Source organism: Penicillium malachiteum (genome assembly GCF_028827825.1).
Source record: "Penicillium malachiteum strain IBT 17515 chromosome Unknown utg000002l:1.0-8849297.0:1.0-8852440.0, whole genome shotgun sequence".
Taxonomy (NCBI): Eukaryota; Fungi; Ascomycota; class Eurotiomycetes; order Eurotiales; family Aspergillaceae; genus Penicillium; species Penicillium malachiteum.
In genome coordinates this window covers 5,611,073-5,625,803 of record NW_026643095.1, presented here as the reverse complement: position 1 = coordinate 5,625,803, position 14,731 = coordinate 5,611,073, and the positions used below count along the sequence as shown (strand labels likewise).

General features: G+C 46.6%; 5 protein-coding genes across 5 annotated transcripts; 2 read left to right on the top strand and 3 right to left on the bottom strand.

Annotated features, from left to right (window-relative positions):
• Nucleotides 1-641: 641 nt before the first annotated feature.
• On the top strand, nt 642-3,391 carry N7483_005057 (ATP-binding protein; the record flags this gene model as incomplete). The annotated part of the gene is made up of 6 exons (XM_057088494.1): nt 642-674; nt 726-839; nt 898-1,056; nt 1,139-2,001; nt 2,240-2,280; nt 2,334-3,391. 6 exons carry the CDS (start codon nt 642-644, stop codon nt 3,389-3,391), a joined length of 2,268 nt encoding a protein of 755 aa, XP_056948323.1.
• A 1,173-nt stretch (nt 3,392-4,564) lies between these two features.
• On the bottom strand, nt 4,565-5,636 carry N7483_005056 (uncharacterized protein; the record flags this gene model as incomplete). The annotated part of the gene is made up of 2 exons (XM_057088493.1): nt 4,565-5,459; nt 5,551-5,636. The coding sequence occupies 2 exons, from the start codon at nt 5,634-5,636 to the stop codon at nt 4,565-4,567; spliced, it is 981 nt and encodes a 326-aa protein (XP_056948322.1).
• Nucleotides 5,637-6,307: 671 nt separating this feature from the next.
• N7483_005055 (Asperfuranone cluster transcription factor afoA) lies at nt 6,308-8,629 on the bottom strand (the record flags this gene model as incomplete). Its single annotated transcript, XM_057088492.1, has 3 exons — nt 6,308-7,661; nt 7,742-8,189; nt 8,290-8,629. 3 exons carry the CDS (start codon nt 8,627-8,629, stop codon nt 6,308-6,310), a joined length of 2,142 nt encoding a protein of 713 aa, XP_056948321.1.
• A 1,429-nt stretch (nt 8,630-10,058) lies between these two features.
• On the top strand, nt 10,059-11,204 carry N7483_005054 (zinc-binding alcohol dehydrogenase family protein; the record flags this gene model as incomplete). The annotated part of the gene is made up of 1 exon (XM_057088491.1): nt 10,059-11,204. The coding sequence occupies one exon, from the start codon at nt 10,059-10,061 to the stop codon at nt 11,202-11,204; it is 1,146 nt and encodes a 381-aa protein (XP_056948320.1).
• Nucleotides 11,205-11,931: 727 nt separating this feature from the next.
• Nucleotides 11,932-14,027, bottom strand: N7483_005053 (MDR family MFS transporter; the record flags this gene model as incomplete). The annotated part of the gene is made up of 5 exons (XM_057088490.1): nt 11,932-12,369; nt 12,431-12,591; nt 12,666-13,169; nt 13,238-13,668; nt 13,753-14,027. 5 exons carry the CDS (start codon nt 14,025-14,027, stop codon nt 11,932-11,934), a joined length of 1,809 nt encoding a protein of 602 aa, XP_056948319.1.
• Nucleotides 14,028-14,731: the final 704 nt, after the last annotated feature.

The following is a 14,731-nucleotide window of genomic DNA, read 5'->3' as shown; positions in this document are numbered from 1 at the left end:
AAAAAATGGGTTGAATGATACCTTCTTGTATCCAGTTAAGGTACAGGCAGGTCTTCATCTCATTTCCGATGAAAAAGAACATGTAACTGAGTCTCGTATTTTGTAAGAAAAGAATAGTTTGCTACGCAATGATTTAGCCTAGCTGCACATGTGTGTATAGCGCCCAATACTCGTCATCATTTAAATTCACAAACACGGCAAAGCTCTATTGATGCTATTGGACAACTAACCACCCGGAGTAATGACAGGTCCTTGGCGGGGGTAGTGATGGGGCTATGAGGGGCCAACGAGGGGCCAACTTTCATCTCAACCTATGATAATAACATCTGCCTACGGCCAAACTAGTTGGCAAATTGTTTGACTATTAGGTTCACGCGGTGCGAACCATAATCGGAAACATATCCGCATCCAGATGTCTGTGCACATGGGCTTTTACTCCGACTCGTCCTCACTATGTATTACTAATCCAGGAAGAAGTGCATCCTCATCGGATACAAGCTCCAGGGCTGTGACTCGGAGTTGCTGATTGATTTTACCTATTTACATTCAAGTTGCTTATTATCCTGCTTTCCTGAATTGCCCGGTCGAGTTTCAACCGCTTTTCTCATCAATTCTGAAATATTTGCATTATCTGCCTACTGATGGCGCAAGAACAACCCTCCGGAGGCGCTAGCGTGTGTATAACCAATTTAGGAGATGATGAGATTTACTGACTCCTCGTTCAGGCACCTTCTAGTGACGAAATCAGCGATTTGATCAGACAGAAGGAACAGAGATACATATCTCTTCTTGAACAACGGATTATCGATCTAGAACGCCTCACCTCGTCCCCAGCAGCGGTTTGTCAATTAATAAACTCATCAATGAGTTATAACATCTTGAAGCTGACCGCCCAAGGAGACCAAAATCGCCGAACTACCAGCTAAAGACGAGACTGACACAAGCAGTGTTACTGTTGAAGATGGCGATGCAACCTCTAAAGGGGAAATAAGCAAAGCTGCGGATAAGGCTGAGTCAAAAGACAAAGACAAAGACAAAGACAAGGAGGAAGAAAAGGTACGGAAGCTGATGTTTCAACACGAATCGAAAATATCTTTTGTCTGCGGTCTAGAAATTGTACAAGCCTAACTTTAATTAGACCAAGAAGAAATCCCGAGTGCGCAACGTGATCAGCAGCTGGAATGAACAGCAAGGCCGTAACATCGACCAGGACGTCGATGCTCCCGCGGCGAAGAGCGAGGAATCCCAAGATATTGCTTTCGTATTCCGGACTGTGATGAAAACCTTTGAGAAGACAAAACCAGCATATTCCGAGATAGAGGTCCAGTCGGAGCATTTACGTTACCTGCTCAGGGACGTCATCGGAGACTACCCTGGTCAAAGCTTCGATGGCACAAGCGTCTATATACCTGGTCCTTTCCAGGCTGTGGTACACTATTGGGAAGAGCTGAAGGCTGAGATAACACCGAAGGAAAATGATACTGAAGGAAAAAAGCAGGCCCGAGAGGACCTGGATGTGATGATGAATTCTATTCGTGTCAGCACAGAATTAGAAACCTACTTCAAGACACGAGAGTCCATCATAAACGCGGGCGTCATCACCTACGAGTTTCTCTGGACTATCTTTCGCCCGAAGACAAAAGTTTATGCGAAGGCTTTCCTGAACTTGCCGCAGCTATTTGAAGTTCCCTACTCCCCTGATCCCTTTGAACGACGAGGAATTACCATTCCATGCTGGTGCTACGATTATAACGGAAAGTCGCAGGTCAAAACTTATTACGAGTTTGAGATCGAGCATTTCCGTGGTACTAGGGAGATCAACAGCCTCCTCTGCTTTCCACTTGAGTACCTCAAAAAGGATGATAATGAGTCGGAAGATCTCCTTGAGATGCTCAGGAAAAGAGGCGAAATGTTTCTTCAACTTTGCACTGTTGAGAAAGGCGCGAAACAGATGTGTGAATATAACGACGTCGTTTTACTCGACAGTGGTAACATTTCGAGGTCATTAGTTCAGGATGTAAGTAAAGTGACATTGGCGAGAAAGAAATTTGTATCTGACGATGCGTGTTTTGCTTTAGGATGATGACAACCGCACATTACGGTCTTCCTACGAAGATGAGTTCTCCGAAAACCACAGCGCCTCAACACCAAAGGATGATAACAATATCAAGACCGTTGCTGTGAGTAACATTCTCTTTGAAAATGATTAAACCTCTCTTTTAATTCATTCATAGGTCAGGGGTAAATTTATCGTCGATGCGGGTGCCTTTTTGCAACACGGTGAGCATTATGCAATAACACTTGCCCGGGCAAATAGAATTAACATTTTACAGGATCCCGCAATGGCTCCTATCCTCTGGGAAAATATACCAGCGTGGACGTGGAGGATCCCAACGAAAACAAGAATAACTATGATGTTCTCAGCATTGAAGAAGAAAGGGACAAATCCATTCTGTGCGCACCACGAGTACTAGGCTACTCAACTCAGCAAAAGATTTGGGGCCAGTTCAAAGTCGACTCCGTGCGACAAGTTGAGCCGGTCAAGGTTCAGACCGCATTTGATACGGATCTGCAGTTGGACAAGGAATATAAAGCAATTATTAAAGCACTGGTGGAGAACCATACCAAGGCAAATGATTCCAAAGCAAATCGGAAAGACATGGACGTGATTGAGGGCAAAGGGCGTGGTCTCGTCATTCTCCTTCATGGCCCACCAGGTGTGGGAAAGACATTGACTGCAGAAACTATCGCTGAAGCAACTGGAAAACCGCTCCTCGTTGTCAGTGTGGCCGAAATTGGCCTCAATGCCTCCAAGGCAGAGAATAACCTCGAGCGTATGTTCCACCTCGCTGGAGCCTGGGAGGCCATTCTTCTTGTGGATGAGGCAGATGTTTTTCTTGAGTCTCGTATGAGCACAGGTGATCCCAACCGGAATGCTCTGGTCTCTGTCCTGCTTCGAGTGCTCGAATACTACGAGGGAATCATGATCTTGACTACAAATCGAATCACATCGCTCGACATCGCAGTACAGTCCCGTATTCATCTTGCTATTCGCTACGAGGACCTCACTAAAGGGCAGAAGAAACAGGTCTTTAGCAGCTTCCTGGATAAGCTTCAAGAGAAGGACAGAAGCATAATATCTCCTTCTGATCGAGCGAATATTAATGAGTGGGTCGAGGAGATTGGCTCGGAACAAAAGCTCAACGGTCGCCAGATCCGTAATCTTGTGAACAGTGCCTATGCATTGGCCTGCAGTAATGGACAGGGTGGAAGCTTGCGGAAGGATCACTTGAAGAAGGTTTTATCAATTACGAAAGAGTTCCAGGAGCAGCTGGAAGGGTTAACGAGAGATCGCCGGGCGGATAACGAGGTAGACCGACGCACAAGATAGCACTTCCGGTAACCATTGGCACGGGCATGAATGGCATATTTATGGATGAATCTGAGTCTTCCACTAAATCGATAATAAACTTGGAGCTAGTAGAGATTTGCGGGCATACCCAGTACATTCTCAAACCATTGGTCATTCCCCAAATCCATAGTCTGCATCCAGACCATCTCATCCAGATCAGGGATATGGCTGCTGTGGCCTTCACTCTGACACGGTCTGGTCTCATTCTGCATCTGCGAAGACATGTTCCACCGATACTCAGCCCAAACCCGGCATCTGGATAAAAGTTTGGAAAGATACCCCAGGAGATGATCACTGCACTGAAGCTCCGGCTCCTTACTGCACATATCGAGTCTGCTAAGCATGGAATCCATCGTCGATATGAGGTCAACTCTGTTTCGTACTGCTTGAGCATTCCAATCTGGGTCTGTAAGTGTTGAAAGATATTTCAAGAGTGTGATACTCAGAATCATCTGTGACCAAAAATGGAAGGGTTGACCGACGAGCTTCGAGGAAGGAATTTCATGAAAGTTAGCCAGCCATGATTTGATGTTCTCGACAGACTGCCATAAACAATCGAGGCGTTCAAATCCCAGCAGAATTCCACCATCGCCCCGTCGTCCAGCTAGATCTAGAGGAGGTGCATCTTGAGTGATTGAATACGCTAGCTGATTGATGTATAATTCGACGTATTGCGCATGTGTGCTGAGAATATCTGTATGGCAAGTCCGAGTCCACCCCGGGTCAAGTTATTAGCCATCTTGTCCTAGAGGCAAATTACAACATTGTTCACCCGAGAAATTACTTACCGATCTGTTGGAGATCTGCACGAAAACGAAGACTTTAACTCATGTAGCTGTCTCCGTAAAGTCTTCAGATACAATATGCGAGGGACTGAGGCCGCAGAAGCCATTCCTGTGCGAGTGGAATTTGTCTCATCCTGCTGTCGGACGTCGCTGGCTCTTTGCTTCAGGAGTTGCAAGCGTACTTGAGCGACAAATAGTTCATCGGCGGCACATGCATTGCTTATTGTAATAAATTGAAGTGCCTCTTCCATCTGTGAAGTCCATCGTATAGCATCTTGACGCCCAAGATGTGATGAAACACTACAGAGTCATACGTCAGTATGTTTGGATTGTTCCCTGGATGAAGTTTGGCAGAAGGTAAGGAGGGCTATACGCACTTCGAGCTCAAAATAAAACATGCCAGTACTGCCCGCTGCCTTTCCAATAAGTCATAGGGTGTTTCGTCACCAGGGATGTGACCCTCTTCATCCCGTCCTTGAGTAATAGTCATCATGATTTGTGCATCTGGTGAGGATGATTTAAACAACCGCAGATCGTATATCATTGAGATAGCGAGCATCATGAGACGAGATACCAGATCCGCCCTGCCAAGAAAAGCGTCGGTACTCCATGCGAGATAAGTCAGTAGTCCAAGCAGCAGGTCGATATTTGACTCGACTTTCATCAAAGCGGATGTGAACAGAAGACGCTTCAATTCCTCAGATTGAACAAATCTTTCCTGTGTCGAGAAAGTAGTAACGGTATGAATGGCTTGGAGCAAAAATGGCCGATTTTGACGTAGATACCAGCTTGTCATATCCGGGGTGAGGTTGAGAAAAGGGAAAGATGGCAGCATGCGAGATCGGAAGAAATTGAGCCGCTCGTCTGGTTGATTTGCCAGTGGAAAAGAAGGTGAGAGAGAATAAGGATTAGACACAAATAGCGAATTTGAATTTGGCGATATTGTGTTCATGGGTTTCGTCGAAAATGCAGGCCCCTCATTGAAGCCCAGATTAGTGCTTGCGGGGGTTACCAGAGCGCTATTGGAGTAAGAGGTGGCTGACGAAATGCTGCCTCCATGGAGGGAAGGGGTCTGCAGAATGTTGATTGAAGACAAAGAGCCCCCTGGAGTACCGACAAAAGCTGTCATTGCAGAGAGCAAGCTCTCCATCTTGTCTTCCAGCCGAGCGATGCGCGTATCGGACACATCGGCTGGGGTTGTTGAAGTATTACGCTTGCGAACCGACTCTGATGCCTCACACCTTTTTCCAAGGCGAACACATCTAGAAAAAAAATGAGCTTAATGTCAAATATCATAAGGTATTTCAAATCAACAACCTTTCACAATTCTCGCCATTTGCAGTACGCACACACCGGCACTTTGCCTTGTAGCACGGGGTGCAAGCCTGGCCATAGGTGCTGGTTGAGCTGGGGGTTGGTTTCGATCTCTCCATAACCATAGTGATTGGTAATTGGTAGGGCAGACTATGCTGAAAGCGAAAGATATCTAAGTCGATCGTAGGTGCCTAGCTGGGTGAGCGGGGGCTGTAGAGATACCTCTTTGTTCTTTGTTCTTTGCTTATGGAACGGGGGCCGGAGTGAGCGGGGCCGACGGGTTTACTGATCCGTATCAGATCATTTCGTCTTTATCATAACTTACCCATTCTTGTATGTAGATACGCTGTAATTACCACATCGTTACAACATATGAAACCCGCCCGGTGGACCCGTGTAAGGATCCCCGGATTTGCCCCTCCGAACTCCGTTTATGAAATTATCTACTCCAGATGTCCGTACCCACATTCATTGTTGGGCATATTTATCAATAAAAGTCGATATCTAATCATCGGAGTAATTCATTATCTCATCGTTTTTTTCACTTGGCCTCGTGATTTGTCAAGGTACTCGATGCACAAAGACCCGGATCAGGATCATTGTCGGTTGAAATCATTAAACCCGAAGAATGGTATGTATGTGATAACATGTAGGGTTATCACAAAATCATCAATACTATTCGAACTTGAGCCCGTGTCAAATAATCAAACCAGTTGACATTGATAGGTGAATTGAAAGAAGCAGGTTCGAAAACCTAGACTTGGATGTCTATTGAAACAAATATAGTAGGTTCTATCTAAGGTATCCCATTCATTTTGTCTACCCCTTTTGAATATTGTATCTTTAAGGTCGGTAAAGAATCTCGCGCTAGACTGTGAGTATCTTGCAACTCTCCTAATATTTGGAGCAGATCCTGGACGCCATCATAGTCACCCCCATGGCGTCCGGCAAATGTGAAGAGGAAGGTGGCCGCACACGCTAGAGTGTCAGGCAATAAAGGGTGAGTCTTGAAGGGGCCGAGATAAGGTACTTCTTTAGATAGACGCGCAATCTCGGAAGCTGCTTGCGCGGCACGGTTCTGGTATGTTGCTGTCAAGACCTGCTGATCGGGAGTGCGCCACGGAGCCCGTTGTACCGTGTTGCTAAGATCAATGGCCGCGCGGTATGCCAGCATATGAGTGAAAAGAAGTATAGGGTCACTTTCAATAGCCGGTGAAGATACAAGCATCTGCACTCGCTTTTCCACGGCTGAGGCCAGCCATCCCTGGCTGATACAGAATTCTCTCGTCCCGGTCTCGGATTCATTTGCATAGGACCGCCGGTGTGTCATGCAGCGGCCGTGAAGTGTTGCCAATACAATGGATTCTGCGAAGGGTGATAAATTGCTAATTCCTGTCTGCGCGACTGCCTCGTGAAGAAAGCTGATGCGAGTGGGCTGATTATTTTGAAAATTCTCCTCTGGTGCCGGAAGACGTGGAGAAATCTGGTTGGAAGAAATAGTTAGCCAAGCCTGCATCTTTAAGGTGTGTAGCGAAGGAGTTAAAGAGAAACAGCGCACCGTTTCTTCTTGGAGCGTTAGAGGCCAATCATTTTGTAAGCAGAGAAAGCGATCGAAACTGAAAGCCAGCCAGAATGTTCGCCTCCTCTCTTCGGCGTCAACAAAACTCTCACTAGACTCGATACCGAGGGAGGCAGACAAAGAAGGCGGGAATGTAAAAGATGACAAAGACGAGGAAGATGATGCTGAAGATGGCAAGGAAGAAACCAGATTAGAGACTTGTAAATCCCCACCTGGGGTATCAATGTAAGAGAGACGGGCCATCTGTACAAGGCGAAAAGCGCGACCGGCCGTTAGCATGGCCTGGTGAATACCGACTCGCAGGAGCTCGTAATGGCTCAGAAGTAACCAAGTTTGGATTTGCTCAAGAGGAACCTTGTCCCTAGGGTTAGTTTGAATCTGGCTCTGAGCTTCGAGCAGACTGCGTGTCTCAGAATAAAGCTGCTCGCTGAGATGACACCAATGAGCAGACATAGCTGCAGCAAGTGTTTGCATAGCCAGACGGAGACATGATTGGGCAGGTGTATGATTATTCTGTATAACTAAGGCAAAGTATCGCCGGCGGTGTATGATGGGACATATCGCGTGTACTCTGTCAAAATATAGTTGATCTCTACAAAGGGCTGTCAGCAAGCTCAAGAGACCGTTAAAGAGGGGTTGGAGGGCTCGTACAGCTCGGCCCAAATGGGATCTGTTATCTTGATCTTTGAAATGAAGTCGGATGTTATTGGCAATTTCTCATTTGAAGCTTCAAGATCAAGGGGACTAGCTAATATGTTGGCCAGAAATTCCGGTGGTGTCGAGCTGGTGCTATTGATTTCCTGCCAGTCTAGCCAGTCTGGCCAGACCGGGAAGCTTAAACCAACAGTCTCTGTACTAGCTGAAATTCCTGGCATTGATCCAGAGTCTGAGATCACCGAAGTAGATGTTGTTGTTCCTACGGGTCTTGCAGCTGCGACAGATAGGTCTTGGCTATCGAGTAACGCCTGAAGATCACAGTCGCTTAGCACCCTAGGAATGTGTGCATGGACCTCGAGCTCCGGCTCAATGGGTCCATGCGGGATCATAAGCAGGTCAGGCTGAGGCCTGAGGTATTGTTCAAGATGGCATTGTAGCGATGCTTTGTAGAATAAATCTTGTTAATCATCTCAAAAGTTCCCAAACGGATAAATAGGAAAAGTCAGATGAATATGCAACAACGAAAACAACAATAACCCCACAAGTTGCGTGGCAGAAAAGCATAGTGGGAACGACGGATTTGAAAGACAGGGATGAGATCGGATCTACACCCAACTCCATGCAGAAAATGATCTTGCAGAAAGGCATAATGCGAAACAAATGAAATTTGGTGGACCAACCAAGTTGTGATTGCATTGAGTTGAGCTTGCCTTTCAAAGGACTCCTTTGCTGTCGCTTTTCAATGACAATGCACTCCATGTCGTTCTCAGTACAGAAGCCGCACTTTGGTCTTGCTCTGTCACATCGTGCCTTACGTCTGCGACACTCCTCGCACGCAAAGCCAGGCTGCTGCCTAAGTCTCTTTCCCGTCTGGCAAGCCATGAAGCAATGACTCCGGTGTTTCTCGTGTAGTAAAACTTGAGGATTGATATTAGAAGTTGATATATCAGCCCGCAATCATTTCAAGTCCCCGTGTGTTGAAGCAGAGATGGCAGAATAATTGCTTTGAGTCTGACACCCCACTACTATATACGATGTATGTACTTATGCCCATGGTTCACAATGCCAGATCTCTGATAGAAACCTCTGGGATTCAGATCCTTCGGGTATAGATCCTTCTACTCAGGTGCTTGCCACTTCAGAAGGCCGAGGGGGCTGAGAGAGTACTAGTAGATTAAGCGATCCTGTCCAATGGCGTACATACATCTAACTTAAAGGAAATGTAGGCTGAACAATGCATTATGCCCCATCTTTGGCGGCCTCACTTATTATTCATCACAGCCCACCGTGACCCAGGTTCTTAGTACAATGGCTGACATCCTAACCCCGGGCCCTAGCATTATCTTTAACCATCATCTTCATTGAATTTGTATTTATCCAGATAGAATACCCAGGTGGACGTTTTTAATTTAATTTCAGAAAAGGGTTCACATCTGTTGTGAACGTTGAGACTACACGAATTAATTTAGTTCTCGCATCATGACTTCATATTGTGGCTTCGCCAAGCGGTCTTACATGCATCAATCCTTCCAGCCTACCGCAGCTCATTCCTCATGAGGTACGGGAGACCCGTGAGGGCAGGCTAGAACTCATTTATATTATCATATAGTGTTACACCGCAGGAGGGGCACCCGAGACTAACCGTAAATTGCAGATCATAAATTGCAGATGCATATGCAGAACATTGAAAGCAGAAAGAAGAGCTTGAGAGAGCTTGGGAATGCATATGTGAAGCGTACATTATCTCGTCAAATAACCAACTCGAATGAACTCTTTAGCACTCGCTCACATTTGAAAATTCATCACTATAGTAACCGTAAAATAGACTGCCATTATCTGTATAGAATCTAGTAATGTATATTCGAATGTTTTGGTTCAAGTTGGCCATATGCCATATAGGGTAGTCGGTTATTTTGAAACGGACTGACTAGTCATGCAGGAGAGTTTTGTTTTTATGAGTTATTTGGCCTGATACTGTGTATATGTAGCGCCCCTAGGATAAATTTGGAAATATTTGCGCGGAGGAATTTGTTGCGAAAGAACCTGCGGCCAATTATTCAGCCTAACGTCTTGAACGGACATCGACCGGATTTCGACCGGACTTCGGTTCTCTGAATGCCGACCAGATTCCGGCTTTAATGCAGCTCGCTCAAGAACCCCTGAATCCTTTAGGGGACGTGAAATTGGTATGGCAATGCATGTACATATAACTCTGCCCGAGTCTTGGGGTTTCATTTTTGCTTCGTGTCCCACCTATACTCATCGTGTCTAATTGGTGCTCCATTTATCTTCTTCATCTTTTCGTATAGAGATGGCACCAACCAATCAGGCGGCATGGATCCCCGCAAAAAAGGTTCTGCCATTTAAAGTTGGCGACGCACCCTATACCAGCCCTGGCCCAGGTCAGGTTGTTGTCAAGAACTCAGCTGTGGCTATTAACCCCTTCGACTGGGTATTGCAGTACATTGGCCCTGCACTTGCTGGTTATATCAACTATCCCTTCATTTTTGGCACCGATGTTGCTGGGGAAGTCGTTGAGGTCGGCCCCGATGTGGATAGGTTTCATGTGGGTGACCGAGTCTGTGGAAGTGCTGCGGCCATTGCGAAAGAGGTCAATCGCCCTGCCGAGGGAGCTTTCCAGCTTTATACAGTAATGCGACAGAACATGTTGACACCGGTTCCACCCAACATCACTGATGAACAGGCCTGTGTCCTGGGACTGGGTCTTGGTACTGCTGCGTACGGCCTCTTCCACCCCAACTATCTGGCTCTCGACATGCCTAAGGTCCCAGCACCCACCAAAGTCGTGGGCAAGTCAGGCAAGCCGCGCGCTGTCATCATCACTGGCGGCTCTTCGAGTGTTGGTAGCAATGCTGTACAACTTGCCGTGGCCGCTGGCTACCAAGTCTTGTCTACCTCGTCGCCTAAGAACTTTGACTATGTCAAGGGTCTGGGCGCCACCCACGTTTTTGACTACAGGAGCAAAACGTTAGCCAACGATCTCCTTCGTGTTTTGAAAGGCCACGAACTGGTCGGAGCCTACACAATTGGCGATGGTTCTGTCAAGGCATGCACCACGGTTATGAGAAAACATGATCCCAACCTTACCCGGAAATTTATCGCCGTGGCCGGAGCCATCATACCTCCCGAGAAACTTACAACATTTGTTGGCAAGGGCACTTATCTGATGGCCATGATGGGCGGCATGATCAAATCGAGCGGAACGCGCATGAGGACTGGCGTCGAAGCCAAATTCATCATGGTCGACGGCCTAGTTGACCCTGACAGCGTCGTCTCCCATGTCTACGAGGACTTCCTGCCACATGCACTCGAGCAGGGCCAGTATATACCAGCTCCTCCTCCGCATGTCGTGGGCAAAGGACTGGACAAGATTCAAGACGCTCTCCATCTCCAGAGAAAGGGTGTCTCGGGGAAGAAACTTGTTGTGACGCTTTAACTTGGCGAAGAAAGACCCTCAGGCTCAATGATGGATTTTAATTAGGACGAGATTGGACCTTGAAGGATATGGATCGATTATATAGCTTTTTGCTTGAATATACCCTTTTACCGCGACTTCTGACAGCCTTGTGCATAAAGCCTTTATTAGTATTCCCCTCAACCTTGGAGTAGATAGGTAGACGTAATTCTCTCAGTCGGGTACGTTCAAATGTTCAGATGTACCTTCGACCAAAATGACATGAGGGTGTGTAGGGACTCTGGAGGTCAGCGGGACGGGTAGAGTGAAAGGGGCGCAGCTAAGCAAGATACACTCAAGTGCTGGTTATGGGCGGCAACATTTGACTAGTCCCAGAGAAAAAGGCTGAAATGAATCATTTTATTAATTTATTACCTTCAACATGGTTGAAATGCCAAAGTAGGAGAGCGGAACCTTTATGATCTTTTCATACTGAGCAACGCTCTGCCTACTAGAAGGAATGGTGCAGTAAAAACTATGACAAAAGAGATAGTATTAAATGTTGTGTAAACTGTCTGAACCAAGCAAATGCCACCATAAGTACATCGGGGTAATTTATCTCCCAAAAAGACGGTTGAATAGCCTGTTGACTCCTAAAAGTAGCAAAATGAAAGAACCGAAAACGACTACCATGGCGGTAAACATGCGACCGCATCAGCCGTAGAGGAAATGGAAACGGTCTTCCCCAGTTGATCACTCACCAAAAACTCTAATTTTCACCAGTCACTGCAGAATCTTGCTCGCCGCTGTTAGGAGACTTGCTAGTGAGTACCTTAAGGTCATGGGCCTTGACCTTCCGAATATCCTTCCATCCAAGTCCTGGAGATACCACGATGACGGTGAGACTGACCGCAATGCCGAGGTACATGACTTTGTCAACGCTTTTGGCATATGCGGCGAGTACAGCAGTTAATTCCGAGCCAGAAACCAGGCTACGGATGGAGCGGACTCCAGCATTGATGATGGTGTCTGGAGAAACGCTAATTTCCGCGGCGCGTTTTTGAAGCTCTGAACGAAGGCTGTTATCGAAAATGGCGTTTGCGGCGATTAGAGACGTGGCACCACCAATGTTTTGCCAGAAGATGATAATGGCCATGGCAAGGGGAATCTGCTCCGGAGCTACGAGGCTTTGTATGGCGATGTAGGGCTAAATAGAAAATACAGTATATCAGCCGATGCGCTTATCGTTCGACAAAAACTGAACTTACCGCCGCAGTCGTACAACCGCTTCCGACACCGTAGAGGACTTGATACCCAATCCATTTTGCAGTCGGAGTCGTAGGGCTCAATAACGATAAGAGTCCGTAGCCAATAGATGATATAGCACCGCCGGCAAGAAGGAATGGGAGAAAGTAGCCCAAAATGGAAACTGTTCAGTACCAGTGAAGGTCAGTGGACAAAGTACTTTACTAGAGGCCAGAGTGAATGACAGAGAACACTTACTTAGGGTGCCTGAGACCATGGTAAAGAGGACAATACCGAGAGTGATTGGCAGCATATGAACACCACTCATCAGGGGCGTGTCATTGCCAATCGACTGGAAATAAATTGCAATGTAGAAATCGGCCACCAGAACACTGGACAAGCTGAAGAACATTGTCGCTGCAGCCGACCAAATAACTCGGTGTTTGAGCATGGCAAGTGGCACCATAGCATCATCCCCCTGGCGCCACTCCCAGACAAGGAATGCAGCAAATGTAGCAGCACCACCGATTATCAAGCCTATGACAACTGAACTGTCCCAGGCATATTCGTTACCACCAAACTGGAGACCCAAGAGGAACATAACCACCGCCGGGCAAACAAGCATGAATCCAATGAGATCCAGCTCCTTGATGACAGAGCCAAGAATCTGCATAGGCGGAGCTTTTGGTTTCGGTTCGGGAATTTTATTGAGAAGAATAAATCCGCCGACCGCAGCACCTAGTGGAAGGTTGATATAAAAGCCTAACCAAGAGAAATTTCAGTGTATTGCCCAGGAGGAGGTCTCCAATGTAAGGAATATAATAACGTACACCACCGCCAGGACACATTTGTGGTAAAAGCTCCTCCAATGATAGGCCCGGTCGCAAGGCCAAGCTGACCCATGCCCATGTTAAGTCCCATGAAAAGCGCCTGTTTCTTCACTGGCAGGATCGCGGAAATGGTTGTCACTGCGCCGTTAGCCACTCCAGCAGACCCCATACCCGCGATAACGCGGCCGGCGATGAACATGGCCGATGATTGAGCTGCTCCGCAAATAGCGGATCCGATTTCGAAGATAAGGAAGAAGACAAGAAAGGTCCACTGTATATTGAGCTTGTGAGCATTTCCTTTTCGTGTGATGACCATGCATGAGCTACTGGCATGACAAGAATCAAGACACACCTTGATAGAGAACCGACTGTAGATCTTGCCGCTCAAGGGCTGCAATGCTGCACTTCCAAGCTGGTAGCCGCCACCATACCTGGCGGAGTATATCATCAGTATCTCGCCAATGAACACCCAACAGTTTTCAAGTTGATCTAGATAAACAAAGATCATAACTTACCAACCGACATCCACCAAAGAGTTAAACTCGGAGGTAATGGACGGACTGGCGGTAGAAATCACGGCAAGATCAAGGAAAAATAGGAAATAGGCCAAAGTGACTGATATGAGGATAAAGGTAACTGCCAGGCCCGAAGGATATTCGTGCTTGGGCTCTTCATCATCACTGGCAGCGCTCATTTCGACGCCGTCTTGTGTTTCTAGGGGTTGGTTCTGCCAAGTGTTAGATGAGTCTACAGGAGGCTCATCCAAAGGTGAAGAATTCTTTTCGGCCATTGCAGGATTGGCGCTCTCGTCGAGGGTGTGGGTCAAGGACTTGAGGTGGTGATAAGATACTGTGATGACTAGAGGGTAAGTATGAAAGTATCATAGATGCATATTCCTCTTATTTAATTTAAGTTGAGTGTTAATTACAAATGGACTGAACTCCTATCCCCGATTCAAAGGTTGGTTTTAGAGTGAAGCGGACTTCAATTCCGAAATCCAGATCCAGCTCTTTCACCTGCATCCGCATCGGATTTGGACCGGATTGAAGGGTTGGAATCTGCTTTCACAATCCGAGCTGCAGATCAGGGGATTCTTTCACTCACACATGTGCATCAAATTCGGGCCGGAGTTTGATTTCTGGTTGTCTTCAAAATCCGAAGCTTCAAGTCTCCGTCTAAGCCCGAGCTTCCTAGCTTTCTGCAGGATTATATGCCTAGAAACATGGTTCCGAGAGTAGCGTATTTCTTGCATGGGGCTTATTCTGAGAATTCCTTTTTTTAAAAAATACTACTATTGCTTTAGGAAGGAGAAGTGATAAATGATGAAGATGTTGGTCCTATTGGCGAGTGTCTCAACTCACTAATCATGTAGAGTAACTCCCCCATCATATGACAAGGGTATTAAATATTTCGATCCATATTAACTGGAAAGCCCTATCAAAGTTCACATTATGCATGATTCATGTGAGGATCGTAATATAGAGTATATATTTC